Source organism: Solanum stenotomum, chromosome 3 (assembly GCF_019186545.1).
Source record: "Solanum stenotomum isolate F172 chromosome 3, ASM1918654v1, whole genome shotgun sequence".
NCBI lineage: Eukaryota > Viridiplantae > Streptophyta > Magnoliopsida > Solanales > Solanaceae > Solanum > Solanum stenotomum.
Window position 1 is genome coordinate 34,484,856 of NC_064284.1, and position 20,357 is coordinate 34,505,212.

General features: G+C 30.8%; 1 protein-coding gene, 1 long non-coding RNA gene and 1 other non-coding gene across 3 annotated transcripts; all 3 read left to right on the plus strand.

Annotated features, from left to right (window-relative positions):
- Positions 1-409: 409 nt before the first annotated feature.
- On the plus strand, positions 410-1,824 carry LOC125858896 (late embryogenesis abundant protein 46-like). The gene is made up of 2 exons (XM_049538674.1): positions 410-496; positions 1,570-1,824. The coding sequence occupies exons 1-2, from the start codon at positions 422-424 to the stop codon at positions 1,822-1,824; spliced, it is 330 nt and encodes a 109-aa protein (XP_049394631.1). The 5' UTR covers positions 410-421.
- Positions 1,825-7,406: 5,582 nt separating this feature from the next.
- LOC125860863 (uncharacterized) lies at positions 7,407-7,989 on the plus strand. The gene is made up of 3 exons (XR_007445885.1): positions 7,407-7,534; positions 7,671-7,731; positions 7,857-7,989. It is a non-coding gene; the product is annotated as an uncharacterized LOC125860863 (long non-coding RNA).
- An 8,607-nt stretch (positions 7,990-16,596) lies between these two features.
- LOC125861085 (U6 spliceosomal RNA) lies at positions 16,597-16,699 on the plus strand. Its single transcript, XR_007445949.1, has one exon. It is a non-coding gene; the product is annotated as a U6 spliceosomal RNA (small nuclear RNA).
- Positions 16,700-20,357: the final 3,658 nt, after the last annotated feature.

A 20,357-nucleotide genomic window follows, 5' to 3' on the forward strand; every position in this document is an offset into this window, starting at 1 on the left:
ACAATAATTAATAATTTAAAAAAATATCTAAAATTCATATCAAATCTAATTTGACTATCTAAATTTGATTTATATCACATAAATTAAAAGAGATAAAAAAACGCATATAGAACCATGCTAACACGAGTTCAAGTGTCTAGTGTTGATGTTGAATTAATAAAAAGAAGAGAGAAATTAGAAATCCTATCCATCCAAAATCTAAAAGGACCTAAAGAGAGTTTTGGTTGTTCTTGGAGGGAGATGACACCTGTTTTGACAGGTGTTGGAATTAGGTGATAAAATGACACGTGTCATGTCATAAGTGCCACTAGGTAGATCTATTTAAAGGACTTGTTGTACATTATTATTGTTATTATTAGATTGTAGAAACAAAGATTAAGCATTAGAGGGAGAGGCGTTCAAAAGAGAAAGTTAAGTCAAAATGCAAGCCATGAAAGAAACTGCATCTAATATTAAGTCTGGTATTGAAAAGACCAAAGCTGTTGCTCAAGAAAAGGTTTTCTACCTCTTCCCATTTTTTATTCTCTCGGTTCATTATTACTTGTTCATTATACTATTTTGAAATGTTTAATTAAATTTATCTAGTTTATTATTACTTGTTCATTATATTTACTTGTTTGATAAATTATTTTGAGATGTCTAACAATATTTGTCTAGTTTATAAATGAGATATCTAACCATAGTTGTCTAGTTTATAAAATAAACAAATAATTTATCATTATATATATATATATATATATTAATAAGAATAATTTATTCTATCATTTACTAATTTTCAATTCTTGTGTCAAAGTTATTAGTGAACAATTATAGTGTTGTTTATTTTATAAAATGAATAAATATATCATTTTATGTAGAGTAATTTATCCTATCATTTACTAATTTTTAATTTTAGTATAGTTATTAGTGGAATTAATATTGAACTCCGAAAGTAATGGAGAAATATGATAAGTTAATTATTTCATCCGCCCTAATTTATATGGTTCATTCTTCTTTTTATTTTCAAAATATTTATTTTAATCTTTAATAAAATGATTTATAGCCATATAAAATTACATTTATTTTAGACTATAAATTTCAAAAAAAAATCTTTCTTACGTTTAGAAATATTTATTTTCTTCTTGATTTATAGCTATATAAAAATTATCATTTATTTTAGACGATAAATTTTAAAAATATTTCTCTATTAAATTTTGTGTCAATTTATATTAATTTATATAAAATGCCACAGAGGGAATTTACTCCCACTAGTTTCTCCCCGTTCATATTAAGTATATTAGAGTAGGACACAATCCCAAAAAAATATTTATGACGAAAACTAAAAGTTACTTTTTATTTTTATACTTTCAAGGGTTATTTGGTGTGAGGTATAAAGAATAAATAGTTTTGGGAACAAAAAAAATAGTTTTGAGACTGAAATTTTAGTGTTAGGTTATCATCATGTTTGACATAACCTATTCCATTATTTATGTAGTGAGATAAGTTGGTCAGGAATAATTTGTTTCCAACCAAATGAAATGAAAGGATAATAAATTTTATTTATATTTTTGTAATGCATGATGGAATTAGATGACAACAAAGAACCCAAGTGAGAAAGAGATGGCAACAGAAAAAAAAGAAGAAAGAATAAAGGCAGCAGAGGGCAAGACACATTCCTACTCAACGAGTGGAGCTACTGGACAACCAAGTGGTGCACATCAAATGTCAGCATTGCCAGGGCATGGAAGTGGACAACCAACAGGAGGAAGTGTGGTAGAAGGTGTGGTGCCTTCACACCCTATTGGGAAGGCTACTGGAACTCATAAAACACATGTTGGTTCATAAACTTAATTACACACTTTTCAGTTTTTCTTTCTTTATTTATGTTGAGCTAAGAAGAAAACAGTAGCTTAATGACAGCTGGCACTAATCCTAGTCATCTTATTGTAACAGAATATTGTTAGGTTGTTAGACAATTAGATGTAATTGAGTATAGCAGATGTGTATATATATATATAATGTAATCTCCACAGTGAAAAGACAGTTAGTGAAAATAAGAAAGTTCAGTTTCTAATTCATCTTCTCCCAATTCTCTCTACTGCTTAATCTGAAGAAACTCATGGAGTTTAACATGGTATCAGAGCACTACGCTTTCTAACTCCATTGTAAATCAATCAATTTCTGAAAATAGTTGGTGTGCATTCACGTTCAATTGTGAAGATGGCTACTGAGAGTGACAACACAGGCAATGGCACGACTAACAGTGTGGTAATTGATCAACATCACCCTCTGTTTCTTCAATCGTGCGATACGCCAGGAAGTTTCCTGATCTCGATCAAACTAACTGGTCCTGAAAACTATGCGTTATGGAGCAGCACCATGCGCATCAGCTTGCTTGGTAAAAGCAAATTAGGCTTTGTCAATGGCCGATATCCAATCGAGAAGTTTGATCCTTCGTTGCATAAACTCTGGGAAAAATGCAACGCCATAGTTCTATCGTGGATCATGAATTCAGTGAACACAGAATTACTCAACGAGATTGTCTACGCATCCAGTGCATACAAGGTTTGGTTGGATCTACAAAAGCGATTTGACATGGTGAATAGCTCTAGAATATTTCATCTTCATAAGCTACTCTCTTCTTTGTCTCAAGGCACTTCGTTAGTTTCAAGCTATTTCTCAAAGATGAAGGAGATCTGGGCTGAATTTGATGCCTTAATGCCCTGTCCTAGCTGCAACTGCACTGAATCGAGGAAATATAGTGAGAACTTTGAGTATCAATGCCTTCTACAGTTCCGTATGGGTCTCAATGAATCCTACTCTCAAACATGTGGACATATTATGTTGATGACTCCTACACCATCTATAAACAAGGCGTATGCTATGATCATCTCTGAGGAGAGCAGAAGATCTCTGAATTCTCCTGTTTTCTCTGATAATCCTGAAGGAATTACATTATTCAATAGCAGTAAGGGTAATAGTCATCTAGGACATGGTGGTGGTAGAGGTGGTATATCAGGGAATAATTATCCAGGTGGAGGTCGTGGTGGATCTGGTGCTCCAAACCAATACTCTGGCTCTGGAAATTATGCTAACAGATCTCGCAAATCTGATCTAGTGTGTGATTATTGCCATATTCGAGGCCATTCCAAAAATGCCTGCTACAAACTCGTTGGTTACCCTTCTGACTACAAGCCGAAGAAGAAGTATGACAACTCTTATGCAAGAGATAATTCATATCCTGGTGAACAAAATGGTAACAGGTTTGGTAATATGACTGGTAGCAATTTTGGTGCTTCTGTCAACTTTGCAGGACCTTCAAAGATGCAGCAACATGATGACACTTACCAACCTGAGAAAGCTAGTGAAGTCCTTGCTGGGCTACCATAATTCACCAAGGAACAATATCACAAAATTCTGTTGATGCTGGGCTCAGAACCTGAAGACAATCACTCATTTATGGCAGCAGGTATGTCTCACTGTGCTGCACTCACTGAGAGAGAAACTAAATGGATAATTGACTTAGGTGCATCCAGTCACATGGTTGAGTCCTTACAAATGTTGACCAACATTAGAAATGTTTCACACCTTAAGGAGAGTCAAGTTCTTCTATCCACTGGGAACCTAGCCAGTGTTAGTCATATAGGCTCCTCATGTGTATTTCCCAATTTTGATGCAGTCACCAATGTTCTCCATATTCCAGATTTCAAGTATAATCTATTGTCTGTCTCCAAACTAACCAAGGAATTACAGTGGGCAGTGCATTTCTATCCTGATTTTTGTATTTTTCAGGACCTCTTCAATGGTCAGGTGAAGGGGATTGGTAGGGAGCAGGGTGGACTGTACATCATCACCAGTCACTATAATAATAAGCAGGTTAATGATGAAGGTCCAAGAAGCATTTCAGCACAAACTTGTGCAGTTCAATCAGTGACAGCCAATGAGAGAGATGCTAGTCTTTGACGTAGAAGACTTAGCCATGTTTCTGCTGGAGTTATGACGACACTAAGAGTTCTTAGGTCAGCACATTGTGAGTCTGTGTCGTCTTGCAGTGTCCCTTAGCAAAACAAACTAGATGTCATTTCTCTTTAAGTACTACTAGATCTAAATCATGTTTTGATCTCATTCATGGTGATGTATGGGGGCCATATAGGATTCCCACTTATAATGGCAAAAGATACTTCTTAACTCTTGTAGGTGGTCACTCCAGATATATGTAGATATTTCTGTTACCTACTAAATTTGATGTAATTGTTGCTATTACTTCCTTCTTGTTAATGGTGAAGAATGTGTATACTTCAGAACTGACAATGGATGTGAGTTATTTAATTCTTCCATGAATGACTTGCTACAATCCAAAGGTATTATCCACCAGAGCTATTGTGTGTTCACTCCTCAGCAAAATGGAGTAGCTGAGAGGAGACATAGACAAATATTAGAGTTTGCCAGGGCCCTCAGATTTCAAGCAAAGGTTCTACTTAAATTTTGGGGAGAATATGTCACTACTGCCACTTACATCATCAACAGGCTTCCCACTCCAGTACTTAAGGGCAAGTCACCATTTGAAACACTTCACAAGTCTTCCCCTTCCTTGGCTCATATGAGAACATTTGGTTGCCTAGGTTATGTTACACAGGTTAGGAAGGTGGACAAATTCTCTCCAAGAGCTTACCCTGCTGTTTTTCTAGGTTACTCTTCAACACAAAAGGGCTACATCATGTATGGTCTGAGTTCAAAGACCTTTTGTGTTAGCAGAGATGTTGTGTTCCAGGAGGATGTTTACCCTTTTCAACTTGCTCCTACAGACTTATCTCTTCTATTCCTTGTACTAGATATATCTAGCTTGACCGCTGATGCCACTTCAAGCGACCCTCCATCCCCTGTTGTCCCTGTTGAGAATTCCTCACACTCTACTTCCCCTGATTCTCCTGTCCCTGATTTTCCGCATGTATCCGTAGTTGAGCTGCCTCCAGCTGAGATCAGGAGATCATCTAGATGTTCCAAGCCTCCTGTGTGGATGAATGATTACATTACTCAGCAGCATGGCAATGCCAACTATTGTTATCCTATCTCTCAGGTAGTGGAATACAGTCAAGTCTCTCCTTCATTCAATACTGCCCTCTTATCTTACTCAGCTATCACAGAACCTACCACATATCATGAAGCTATGTAGGATCTTAAGTGGATTGCAGCCATGCGAACTGAGATTCAAGCTCTAGATGACTATGCTACATGGAGCATAGTTCCCTTACCACTTGGTAAACATCCTATTGGCTGCAAATGGATATTCAAAGTTAAGTACACTGCCTCCGGTGCTGTGGAGAGGTATAAGGCCAGACTGGTGGCTAAGGGGTTTAGTCAACAAGAGGGGTTAGATTATACTAAGACCTTCTCTCATGTGGCCAAGATGGTCACAGTTCGGTCTGTGGTTGCTATATCTGCTGCTAAAGGGTGGCCTATTTTCCAGATGGATGTTCACAATGCATTTCTTCATGGAGACTTATTGGAGGAGGTGTATATGGAGGTTCCACCTGGGTTTGCCAGCCAGGGAGGGACACACAATGTCTGCAAACTTCATAAATCAATGTATGGTCTCAAGCAGGCTCTAAGACAGTTGAACAGGAAACTTACAGATGTCTTGGTCCAGCTGGGCTTCTCTCAAAGTCACTATGACTACTCCCTATTCACCAAGGTGTCTAGTGGGGACTTAGTAATTGTCTTAGTGTATGTGGATGACCTTCTCATAACTGGAAGTAGTGCTAAACTAATTCAGCAGACCAAAAATGACCTAAAGCTTAAGTTTAAGATGAAGGATCTAGGAGAATTAAAGTTCTCTTAGGTATTGAGTTTTCCAGGTCCAAAAGAGGTATTGTGATGAGTCAAAGAAAATACGCACTAGAGCTGATATCCGATATGAGATTAAGTGGCACCAAACCATTCACTACCCCCTTGGAAACAAACTTAAAACTTACATCCACTGAGTATGACTCATTCATCAATAAAGAATCTACTGAAGAGAAGGACAAGTTGCTCACTGATCCTAGTCAATATCAAAGGTTAGTAGGAAGATTACTCTATTTAACCATGACTAGGATTGACATTGCATATGTGGTCCAAGTGTTGAGTCAGTTTATGCACAAGCCCAAAGAGTCTCATATGGAGGCTGCTCTAAGAGTGGTCAAGTACATTAAGGGAGCACCTAGACTTGGTCTGTTAATGCCAACAGAAAGTTCCAGCAAACTTGAAGCTTATTGTGATTCATACTGGGGGTGGATGTCTACAAACCAGGAGATCAGTCACAGGTTACTTGGTCAAGTTTGGCAATGCAGTGGTGTCATGGAAATCCAAGAAGCAAGAGACAGTCGCAAGAAGCTCTGTTGAAGCTGAGTTCAGGAGTATGGCATCTGTAGTAGCAGAGATAACATGGTTAATTGGGCTGTACAAGGAGCTGGGAATTGCAGTTGAAACTCCAATACATTTGTACTGTGATAGCAAGGCTGCAATTCAAATTGCAGCAAATCCTATATTCCATGAGAGAACAAAACACATTGATATTGATTGCCATTTTGTAAGGGAAAAAATTGTACAAGGTACTATCCAGACTCATCATATTTCCACAAAAGAACAAGTAGTAGATCTGTTGACCAAAAGCTTAGGAAGGAAACAACATGAGCATTTGATGTCCAAGCTGAGTTTGAAAGATATCTTCCAACCATCAGCTTGAGGGAGGGTGTTGAGCTAAGAAGAAAACAGTAGCTTAATGACAGCTGGCACTAATCCTAGTCATCTTATTGTAACAGAATATTGTTAAGTTGTTAGACAGGTAGATGTAATTGAGTATAGCAGATGTGTGTATATATATATATATATATATAATGTAATTTCCACAGTGAAAAGACAGTTAGTGAAAATAAGAAAGTTCAGTTTCTAATTCATCTTCTCCCAATTCTCTCTACCGCTTAATCTGAAGAAACTCATGGAGTTTAACAATTTATTTATCTCAATAAATAATATTATTGTGAAATGATGTTTTTAGGTGTATGTGAACCTGTTAAAGAGGTAATAGTTCAACAATTTCGACACACATACCTATAATGAAAAAAATTTATCACATAGAGGCACAACAATAATTTATTTTTATTTTTTTAATAAAGGAGGGCTCCTGGCCCATTTTGTTATATTAATAAATAAGGGAAAGTATATACATGAGTGGATCCAAAAATGATACAGTCCATAAGCTCAAAACTTGGAACTAATAAAAACAAAATAGAAGGTCAGCTGAAAAGACACAAATTGCAGCTGAAAAGTAGAATTTCACGAACACCATCTCAATACGTCCGATCAGCCATTGATGTGTCTATCAAAGCTCAAGGTAGTTGGAGAGAACCATCACTGGAGAGACCCTAATTTCTGATCCTTCTTCTATTGGGAGTGTGTGTTTTCCCCCCTCAAACAAGAGAAGAAAAAAAAAACACCAGGAACAAATTTCTGAGCCGTAAGAATCGTTCAGCAACTCTCGTCTGTTGTATCTCCTACACCTCGCCACACCTACCAGGTAATTCTTCTATGCTATCATCTCATTCACTTTGCCGCATCTACCATAATCTCCTTCACTTTGCCGCATCCACCAGATCTTAATCTTGATAATGACTAAGCCACATAAATCCCCTTAACTTCTGGTTCCTCATCAGCTTAGCTTGGAGATGTGCAGCTCGATTAGCAACTTCAAATGAAATCACTGTAACCATCAAGGTATACCTCTCATCTTTAGAACAAATTAAGTTTTTAATTCTCGCCTTTAATGGGTTGAACCCATTTGGGTTAATACCACCATCTTAAGACGAAAATTGTAACCTTACTTATTCTAAGATTGACAGATGAAATGTGAATGCACGCTAAGTATTTAGACAAGAACAAATTCTACCAGTAACTCATGTGTCTTGGCAGCATACCATTTCAACACCTCAAGTTCTCACCAGGTGCATGATATACTTATCAATCGAACATATTTCTGACATCTTAAGCATAATGGTAACTATTCTCTTTTTCGAATACATTGTTCTCATTATTACTCGAACTACATTGGCAAAATATGATGATACACTAGACTTCCCTGCTTGTCTAATTCTGATCCTGCTTTTCTAACTTGAAATGAGATTGATAGACCTTATGTTGACCCTTCGTGCAGTGAATTGTATTTTATTGAACTTACCAATAAAAGTTGTATAGATTCAATTCATTTGTCTTCTTCTTATGTGAGGAGTTCCGCTTTTATTCAAGTTTAGGATTCTTCGTCCTTCCATAGGAATGTCTTGAAAATGGCTAAAGTGATAATCACCTGCAAAATTTAAAACTAGGTTAGCAAAATAATCCGCAAGAGTATTTCCTTCTCGAAAGGTGTGTTGTACACGCACCGATAAAGATCTTCTCAAGTAGTTTATGGAATTGACCTCCAAAGTCACACTCCAAGGGACATTCCACCCTCCTTCCAAAATTTGTACCATGGCTATATATGTTTCAATAATGACATGTGATAACAGATGCTCCTTACAAAAAAACAACCCTTCTCTAATTGCCCTTGCTTCAACTACCAGATTAGAGGTATTATGTATTTTGAAACCCTTCACCACAACTAATGAACCAGAGTAATCCCTAGTATAAAAGGCTGCAGAACTAGGTCCTATATTACCCCTAGATGCTCCATCAGTATTACATTTAACCCAATTAATAGGGGGAGGAATCCATCTCACAATATTAATGTTATAGGAATTATTGTGCCTTTAACTCAGTAATTATATCTGGCCAATTGTTTCTTCCAAAATCTCTTTTGAATCTGATTTTAATCACCTTCAGAATAATGTCATTATTCTCCCAAATAATAATAATGGTGCGAGGCTTTTTTATTTCTGAGACAAGTGTTAAATTTTTTTTAATTTGACGTAAATTATTAGTTTTATCTTCGAACTATCGATAATTTTAAAAATATTTATGTACTTGACTAACTAAATTTAGATAAATATTCGATCATCCTTGATTTGTCACAAGACATGGTAGGTGGTCTCAAATTTTTGTATGACAAGTTACTCTTAATAAAAAGCTGGGAAATGTTAAATATTTTAAATTTGACGAGAATTTAGGGGTGTAGTTTACTCATGTGGTAAGATTGGAGGTATATTTAAATTTAGTTAGTCAATTAAAAGAGTGTTTTAAAAGCTCTCAATAATTTGAGAATGAAATTAATAATTCACACTTATTTTATGAATGTTTTCAATACTTTTCTCCTATATTTTTTTACATTTAGATAGTAGATCTATTTTCCTACTTTTTACATTTATTCACCAGCTCTCTTCCCTTCACTCCTCTTTAGTAACATTACAAATAAGTTTATTGTTTAAAATATCTTTTAATAGAATCAATAAATCTAAATACAAATGAATCTACTTTAGATTATAAACAGATTAGATAGGATTATTTTTGTTCTAATTTTGTTTAAAATTATAAATATTATTGGTGTAATATATCACAAATACAAAAAATATTACAGTTAAGAATAAAATGACAAAAATGAGTAAACAAATCTTTAGGTTGAGGCGTGGATAGCTCGCTCTCTTTAAGGAGATTCAAGCCCACTGTGGCATAATCTACACCGATCCAACAGTAATACTCTTGATTGTCCCTTTTAGGATACAACAGCCCAACACGTCGTACACCTCAAACAACTCCGGATTAGTTGAAGAGTCCAAAGCTCTACACAAGAACGTTTCCTTCAACATACAAATATTCTCTTTTTTATAGTGAATATAGTTGAAGACTTAGACTATTTTCTTTGTCTCAATTCTCTCTTTCACTACACTTACCTCACTATACATTACAATATTTTTCCATACTTCTCATCTTTTTTGACATATATATCATTCACAAAGAAACACCACTATTTATAGAGGACGAATTCTTTTTTGTATTGAATAAGAATAATGTGGATAATAATGTAGCTAAATGAATAGCCTAAAGGTTACATAAGCTACAATGTATAATGAGGTAGAATAACGAGTAAAATTAGTGGTAGATCATGAGAATAGTGGTTAAATAATGACTACATTCTTGTCATCTTATACCCACTAACATATGCACATCATATTTTAATTTTAATATTAAAATGCATAAACACCAACAAATATTTTTTTCTACATAACTATATTTAAAGATAAGAATGAACTATATTTCTATTTCTATTATATAGAAAGGTGAAGACGAACAGGATGACCGAGGGCAAATTCGTAAATAAGCAAAATGTACAGCTTAATAGCAATTGTACTTCGTGCATAGGAAGTACTGAAATTTCATAAAAACCACCCAAATTCTAGCATATTCTTAAGGCCACATGGCTATCCACACATTGGAAGAGTAAAACAAAGCACATGGACTTCTATAAATGTAGGGCCCATTATTGTCTTCAAAGTTATCACAATAGTTTTCTTACTTTTTTTAATATACTAATAAGCTTATAACATTAAAAAATCATATAGAGTACTTTTTTTTCTTTTTCTTAATGTAGTGTAACATTCAATCTACTCAATTGTTGTATTTTGTTATTCCTTCTTAATTTCATAAATAATTTATATTCATCATATTTACGAAAAATAATTAATTTCATATAAAAGGCTATTATATATATAAATATACACACTAGACACAGCATTCCGTATTAGCAAAAACATCATATTATATATCTTTTAAATTTTTAAGTTGTTAATTATTACTCCCTCCGTCCCTATTTAGTTGTCTACTTTAGAAATGGCACACAGATTAAGACAACAATGATTAGCATAGTGAAGTTACAATTTTACCCTTATAGTACAATTTACAATTTCAAAATAAATTAACTCAAGATAACTAATCAATGTTGGGAAGTTCATAAGTTTATTTACTTTATTTATGACAACTTTATTTAAATGAGGGTATAATAGGAAAAAAATTGTTGTCCTTTCTTGATTTGTCAAAATGGACAACTAAATAGGGACAATTAAAAGAGGAAATATGGACAACTAAATAGGGACGGAGGGAGTATGATTTACAATATTATTTTCGTCAATTTCAATATATATGTGATACAAATAGAATTTGGAGAGTCGGTCAATTTTTAATTGTTTTAAATATTAAAAGTTGTTAATTTTTTTATTATATATATTTTAAATTATTAAGTTGTTAATTATTATGATTCACAATATTATTTATGTCATATGTGATACAAATAGAATTTAGAGAGTCAGTCAATTTTTAATTGTTTTAAATATTAAAAGTTGTTAATTATTGTATTATATATCTTTTAAATTTTTAAGTTGTTAATTATTATAATTTACATTATTATTTACCTCAGTTTCAAATAATGTATGTTACATCGTCTATCCTATTTATGTGGCATTGTTAGAATTTTTGACTTACAAATACAGATATTTTCATTGAATTTTCATTAGTTAATTGGTTGTTCAGTGTAATTTTTCTTCGTATACAATTAATTGAAACTAATTGAATATAACACAATAATGGATTAAAAGGAAAAGATTAATGGATAGTGCCTTAGTTTTAAAAGTCAATATTATTTCCATACACTACTTTATTTACCCTAGAATAATATAAGAAATTTTCAAAAGTAGAATTCAAAACTAAAAAGGGTCACAGTTCCTTTGCACATTTAAACTCCAAATCATTTTTATTTTTTTGGTATTTCTCCGAAATGTTAAATAAATAATTTAAATTATAATTTCATGTAGCACAAAGTAGAAAGCACAGAGCAATTTATCGTCAACATAAGCCAACATCTAATATGACCTGAATAAATTTAAAAGGCATTACAAAACTTCTTACAAAATCTAAAGAAATTAACTTAAGCTTCATATTATAACATTTATCATAATATGCATTAAATATAGGAAACTGCGAGACCAACATAAATTTAGATGGTTTCGAAAAGTTAAAATATGTGCATTCACACACTCAAATTAAAACTTTTTAGATTAATTTAAGAAAAGTAGACAAATTGTCATGAAATCTTGAATTATTATAATAAAAAGGTAAAAAATATGTGAAATCGCATGTTCAAATTAATATTTTCTTAGAAGAACTTAAGTGGAGTAGACAATAAAATTGCCATAAAATCTTGAATCACTGTAATTAAAAAGTCTTGAGTATACCATTTAGTTGTAATAGGAGAGTTCTTGTTTTCATTTTAATTTCTTGTTATGAAATCAACTTTTACCTATATTTTTGAGTCACAAACTTCAAAACAATTTTCAAAGTTATACAATATCAATCATTAATCATGTTCTTGAACAAATTTAATCTAAAAAAATATACATCATAAAAGAAATTGAAATAAAATAGGTTAATTTTTGTCTTTTCATCTCCCATCTTTTAATATATTATTACCTCACATTAATAGAATTAATTAAGAATTATAAAAATTGAAACTGAATGAAGACATGAATATATATTAAAATCTCTAATAAAGAAGATAATTATGGAGGGAGGTGAAAAATTGATTGAATTGAATAAATATTTTTTTTAATTATAAAAAATTAAATAAGTAAATAAACTTTTCTCCCATCTTTTAAGATTTGCAAAATTAAATAATGAAAGTTATGAATATGAAAGATTAGATAGTTATGAGTATTTTATTAATATAATTAAAACTATATCATTTATAAATATGTATAGGTGTGAGTTATAAAGATGAATTTCTTATATTAATTAATTGTAAAAATAAAAAATTAAAATCAAAAAAGGAGAAAAAAGAGAGATAAAAATAACTTTGCTTATATATGATTTTATAGATTTTATATATATAAAATAACATTTACATTTGTAATATTTTAATTATAATTATATTTATAAATGTTTTAAATTAAATAAAGAAAGAAAAGAAGGAATCTTGAAAAGATAAAAGATAGTAGTATAATATAAATGAGTGAGGAAAGAGAAAATGTAAGTGTAGTTATTTTCAGAAAATTTTAAAAGCATAATTATTTTGAAAAAAAAAAACGGAAAATAAAGAATGAGAAAGAGAAATCTTAGGAAGATATAAATAGTGTAGTAATAATGAGGAAAGAGAAAATTTATGTGTACCTATTTTTCTGATTTCTTTTTTAAAGAACAAGTTAAGGGGAAAAAATTGACAAAAAATATAAATGACAATCTTAGCCAAAGAGAAGTGCCACATCACATCAGATTTTTATCATCCAGCTTTATAATGTCTCTTCAATATTTAAGTTGTTCATTATTGTGATTTATAGTAATTTTTTATGTCAGTTTCAAATAATTCATGTTACTTTTTCTGTCCTAATTTATGAGACATTAATAGAATTTTGAAAGTTAACCAAATTTATTATATGTTTTAAAAATATTTTAAATTGTTAATTATTGTGATTTATAGTATTTTTACATCATTTCAAATAATATATGTTATTTTGTGTGTCTTCGTTTACGTGTCACTGTTAGAATTTTGAGAGTCAACCTAATTTTTTTATATGTCATCTAAATATTGTAAATTTCTAATTATTGTGATTAAACATATTTTAAATAATTTTTAAATATATAAAAGATTTTTTAAAAAAGTAAGACAAATTAATTAAGACGAAGAAAGTATAAATTTGATTTGAATTCTAGAAAAAATTATTAACTCTATATCATTCTACATGAGAAAAGAATACAAAAAAATAGTGTGTCATACTAATTACTAATCATTTTTCTGTTATTATTTAAGATAAATTACACGTTGAACTTCATGTAATAATGAGATGCGCTTCTTAATTCTAATTTTTACTTGTGAACAGTAAATTAAAAATATAGACATTTAAGAAAATAACATACAACAATTTAATATAAAAATAAATTATTTTTAAAATCTATAAATTTATATCAGTATGCAATAGTATAAAGAAAATTAAATTTTAAATCATGAGTATTACCAAAATAACAAATATTCCCATAATTAATACCGACAATACCTGAAATTTGTTTTTGAATTAATCTACATTATTACATTATTTTATTTATGCAAAGAGTTTGATTGGGGAAAAAAAATATTAATCAAATTCGATTAAATATTTTTGTCAACAAATTTATTCTTTAAAAATAATTAAAAAATAATAGTAAAAACTTAAAATTTCTCTATAAAAAATTGATATTAAATTTGTAAGTAATTATATTGGGACAAATTACTTAACTACACTCATTTACTTACCTTAATATCCATTTATCCCTACTTATTTCAAAATTTTCAAAAATCCCTTATTTTACCCATGTATCCCGTGCACAACGCTATGTATCCCACTATGTGGAATGTATCAAATGTTATGTATCCCGTGCACAACGCTATATATCCCGCATGTATCCCGTGCACAACGCTATGTATCCCGCTATGTGAAATGTATCAAACCTAATGTATCATGTGCACAACGCTATGTATCCCGCTATGTAGAATGTATCAAACCTAATATATCCCATGCACAACGCTATGTATCCCGCAAACATCATTTTTAAGGGATTTTTGGTAAATAGAAAACTAGAAGGGATAGGATGTTATTTAGTACTTATAATATGTGGTTCCTATAATTTATAAAAAAAAAAATTACACGAGGAAGAATTATATAGCGAAATTTAGGTTTTTTTTTTTAAAAAATAAAACTTAAAATGCTTACCTTTTCAAGAATCAATCGGTTCTATACAAATCTTATTATTATTATAATTTCAGCCAGTCTTTATATTATAATCATTGTTATTAGAATTCATTTTTCCAGATCTTCACATTCACTTATAGTGTATTTTTTATCAACGTTTTCTGATGAAGTATTAGTAAAATTATAACTAAAAATAAGAAAAATAATTGATAATCTCTATTAAGAAAATGACTATAGATAAATAAACAAAAACATAATAAAAAAAGCAATTTAATAGTAAATTTGAATTAATTTGAGTTTCTTTGAAAAATGTTTGTAATTGTAAATATATTAATTATTTTTTTGAGTTAATTTGATGTCATTAAAAATATTTGATAACAAGATTATTTACGTTTTTAGTTATTTTTACAAGAAATATATTTATCAATATTTTTATTAAATATATCAAGATTATTAATATTTATTAATTTTTTCAAAAGAAGAATTTTGCGTTTATTGTGTTGAAAATTAAAAGCTTTGGAACTTCTATTTATGTTCTTTACTTGCTTTACATGAATTTAGGCAAAGAGGAAATGAATATACTAAGCATGTTGGTATATGCATGGACCTTGGACTCTTCATTTTTGCATTGAACAACCTAGGACAAATGCGTATGATATGGTTATATATATGCATTGTTCTCCTAATTGTGCAACATAATCGGTTATGTTGAGAATTTCTTCTTTAGAGATAAGTTCTGAAATTGACTTTTCTCAATTCGAGAGAAGGGCATGGAGTTTCTCCTAGGAATGCTAGTATGTAGATTTTCGAGGATTCAAGCTCTCCATCCCAACCACTCTCCTTTTGGATCAAGGGCAAACATGACCCTAAAAATATCGGCCTTGACCTTAAATATGTTTTTTAGTTTCAATCAAATATGTTATATGGTGTATGACCTCAACATAAGAAGTACAAAAAATAAAAAAATTTAAAAAAATATTTGCGTCTGCCGGGAGTCGAACCCGGGTCTACGCCTTGTTGTATTGTATCTAGTTTTTTACATTATAGTTTATTGTTACGACTTTGGCCATATGGAACATATTTAATCATTTATATGACAATGTCAACAACATGCACATTGTATATGCGTGTCTGGTTCCGCTTGCATGTACCTTTAGGACATTAGTTATCTTCCTCCAAGATCAGTATCGGGTAACTCTATTCATAAAGGCTTGAACAAATGAGAATAAATCATTTAATAATGTTATTTTCGTTGGAGTTTAAACATAAGATTTTTTGAATCTCAATTCACTTCATTGACTACTAAGTGGCACATTTGTACATCATATTCATCTACTGTCAAAGCAAAATATTAAATATATTTCAATGTATTAATAAAACAAAATATAAAGCAAGTTATTTTTTTCTCTTTTTCGAAAAAAAGAAGCAAATACCTAGTGAAAAGCAAACAAACAAATAGAAGAATATATCTTAATGTGGAAGGAGATCGAAATATTCCCAATAAATAATTATGAGAAGAAGTTTATCCAATCAATTAATGGCTTATTGCTCAATGACAGATTCAAAATTTTCACTATATAGGATTCGAAAAATTAAAATGTAGCTTGACGTTAGGATTTCAAGGTGAATTCTTGTGTTTGAGAAATTCAAAATCTCTATATATATACAAAAAAAATTGAAGAATTTTTTTTTACCTTATATATAATTAAAAAAAAATGTGCAATGAATTCGAGTGAACACCATGACACCCTGATCCGCCCCTGCAGCGGGCGGATTACAGTTAAAGTCCAGGTAGAAACAAATGTGCTTCGATTCAGATGCAATTAAAGGAGTCCAAACCCGTGCCCACAAAAGAAGCCCAACAAACATGCAATTTCTCCCATATCGGCTTCATACAGACGCTTTGTTTTCTTTATATAGCTGAACATTAGCATGTATGCTCGTCCCTTCAGGGACATCCGATAAAATTGGAACGATACAGAGAAGATTAGCATGGTCCCTGCACAAGGATGACACGCACAAATCAAAAAATGGTTCAAATTTTTTTCTCAAACAAATCCCCTTATATCACTTTTGATCTGACACATAATTAGAGAATTAATTTATTGAAATAAATTTTTATTTAAAATATATTTTGTAATTTTATATAAGATATTTTCTCTATTTCATATTTGAATGAATTTTTTATTGTTCAAACTAACGATAGATGTTTGAATATTTTTTTTAATATCTATCCTTTCGTTTATTGAAGTTCTATATTTTTTAGGGGATAAATTACATTATTTACAAAGTTATATTTATGATTTCACAAAGGATAATAATAGTAATTATGGTTTAAATTATGTTTCCCTATATTTTTATGTGTCCATGCCTTACAATTTCAATTAATAATAAGAAATTGAGGGAGTAGTAATTTAATACTTTCTTTGTTCTAATTTATGGTTTACTTTTTGTTTTTCAGAGTCAAATAATTTAAGTTTGATCAAAATTTGTGGATGAAATCTTTAATTTTTTTGAAATATAAACTATTTATACAAAATATTATAAGTCATAATAATTGACAATTCAATATATTTAAAAGGACATATAAAAAATTTATGGTCAAAGATATATTTTGTTTGAATTTTGAAATTTAAAAGGTGTCACATAAATTAGAATAGAACACAAGAGATAAATAATGATAGTGTAAAAAAAAAAGTAATACAGAAATGCTTAATGATCATGATTATTACCATCATATTTCCATTGCAGCTAGCATAGAATGGAACAGAACTTAGTGTGAAGGGGTCGGTTGCATCATCCCCCTGAAGAAAGGAAATAAAAATTGTCAGTCTGCATATATCCACAATCACATCAATAAGGTCGCCGATGATTTTCCTCAGCGTTAAGCCATCGATCAAGAATGAACAACTCATCAAAGAAAAATAGGTTATTAAACCGCGACCATCTGGACATCCTCGTCCTTTTTCATGATCTTCTTGATGCGGGTGGGTAGGTGGAGGTAGCAGGTTGATCTTGAAATCGTTAATCTTCTTAGACTCACACTTATTAATAATGATGATGATATCTAATTAAGAAAAAAAGTGATGATTGTTCATTGATGGAAAGCAATTTTGCTTTTAGATAAGATATAATTTAAACATGCACATGACTTTCAATACTAAAAAGAAAAATATTACTCCTAACAACAATTCTTATGTTATAACATTAAAATCCACTGGAAAAAATAGTAATATATAAATAACATAATTAAATTAATTATAAGCCGATAAAAAAATATATACATAATACATAAACATGTCTTGTTATCATCTTAGGGGAATAAGGAGAAGATGAAAGTTAATGACAACTAAATATACCTTTGATTTAGAAATTAAAATTCGTATAAAAATGTGAATTCAACTTCTTCGTCTAGGGAGAAAATTCAACTATTACTGTATAAAAAGAAATCGTACCTCTGATCAAGTATTTTATTTAAAACAAAGAAATGAAGCTAAAAAATATATTAATTAAAATCAAAACAACACATCAATAAATTTATATTTTTTTAGGAGTAAAAAAACATAAATGCATGAATTATCAAAAAAATCAAAAGTAAGATTAGCATAACTACATTCAAAATTAAATTTTGTAGATAAAAAAAGAACACTATACATATGAACTACAAAATATTTTAAAAGAACTAAACTCACATCGAATTAAAGGAATGACAGTCATCATATGAAACCTTCAAAAAAAATTCTAAAGTTAGAGTTGTTGCTACCTAATATATATATATATAGTTGTGCTAACAAAAAATATAGAAAAAAAATGAAAACTCAAATGTCATGGGTTAAAGAGAGAATCATTTGTGCTAATTACTAATAATAGAGCCAAAAAATAAAATTATGTACCTCTAACGGGTGTTGAAAAGTAGCCACAAAAATCAATAATTTTTTTAAGAAAAAAATAATGAAACTGTGCATATGATAAAGTGATAGAAAGGATACCGAAAGGTAATACATAAATGCGTATTAACATATCTAATATAATAAAGAAGATAATTATTATGGGAGATGAAAAGTTAATTAATATGTATATTTAGACTTCTGTTCATAAACACATAATTGGGAGTAAAAATCATAATAACATAATTAGTGGGAGTTATTATATTTACATAATGGAGAGTTAGTGAAAATAGACTAATCATGTATTAATATGACGATTTATTATTTAAAATTTAACTTATAAAATAGTTTATAATATTTTAATTTAATGTAGGGTAAAATGGTAATCTAACTTTTACTTAAATTTTTTTCCACTTATAATAATACATGATTATTATTGTTATTGTTATTAGTAGTAGTAGTATTATAATATATAATTCAAGTATTTCTAGATGATTAAAAATTTTAAATTTTTATAAAAATAAAAGGAAAATAAATAAAAATATAGATAACTTAGAGCTTAAGATCCAATCTATTTAAATTTAAAGACCAAGAAGATTTAAATTTGGATCCATGCCAAGGCGATCGACCACATCAATCATCCATCTTGTGAGGAGACCAATGGAGAAGTATCAATAAATAAAGAATGGCTTATGTATGATGTTCATCAACCTTGAGAAAGTCCATGACAAAGTATTAAGGAAAGTTTTGTGTAGATGCCCGGACACTAGAGGTGTATCAGTGGCCTATATTTAGGGCACTAAAGGATATGTATGAAGGAGCTCAAACGCGGATAAAAATGGTAGAAGGAAACTCAGAACACTTCCATGTGGAGATAGGGTTACACTAGGGATCAACTCTTAGTCTTGCCTTCATATTAGATGAATTAACGAGGGATATTCAAGATGAAGTGTCGTGGTGTATGTTACTATCGGATGACATAGTATTCATTGACAAGACGTGCAGTGACGCAAATGCTAAGTTATAGGCGTGGAAACAAACTTTGGAGATTAAAGTGTTCAAGTTTAGTAAGGACCAAGACAGAGTATGTGGAGTGCAAATTTCATGAGGTAGGCATTGAAGTGAGGCTTGACACTTAAAAATATTTCCAAGAGAGACAACTTCAAGTATCTTGGGTTTATAATTTGAGGGAATGGGACATCGACATAATATCACACATCATATTGGTGCAGCGTGAATGGACTAGAGGCTCGCCTCTGATGTCCTATGTGATAAAAAGGTACAGTCGAAACTCAAATGTAAATCTTATTAAGTGGCGGTTAGACCAACATTGTTGTATAGGGCAGATTGTTAGTCAGTCAAAAAATTCCACGATACTATTGTGAAGATAAGGATGTTGAGGTAGATATGTGATCATACTAGAGCGATAAAATTAGAAATGAGGTTATTCGGGATAAGGTGGAAGTAGCTTCGATGGTGGACAAGATGAGAGAAGTGAGACTGAAATGATTTGAACATGTGAAAAAGAGATGTGTAGACGCACCATTGAGGAGGTATGATAGGTTGGTTATAACGAGTACGAAGAGAGGCAGAGGTAAGCTAAAAAAGTATTGGAAAAATGTGATAAACAGAATATGCTGCAGCTTTAGATTACCGATAACATATCTTTAAATAAAAGGATATAGATAACACATTAAGGTAGAAGGTTAGTAAGGGGGTGTTTTGAATTATTGTCCTTAGGGTCGCTAGTGGCTAGTATTATTTAGTTGAGCTCATCATTTTATTGTTTTCTATAATGTATCCTAGTTTGTTGTTT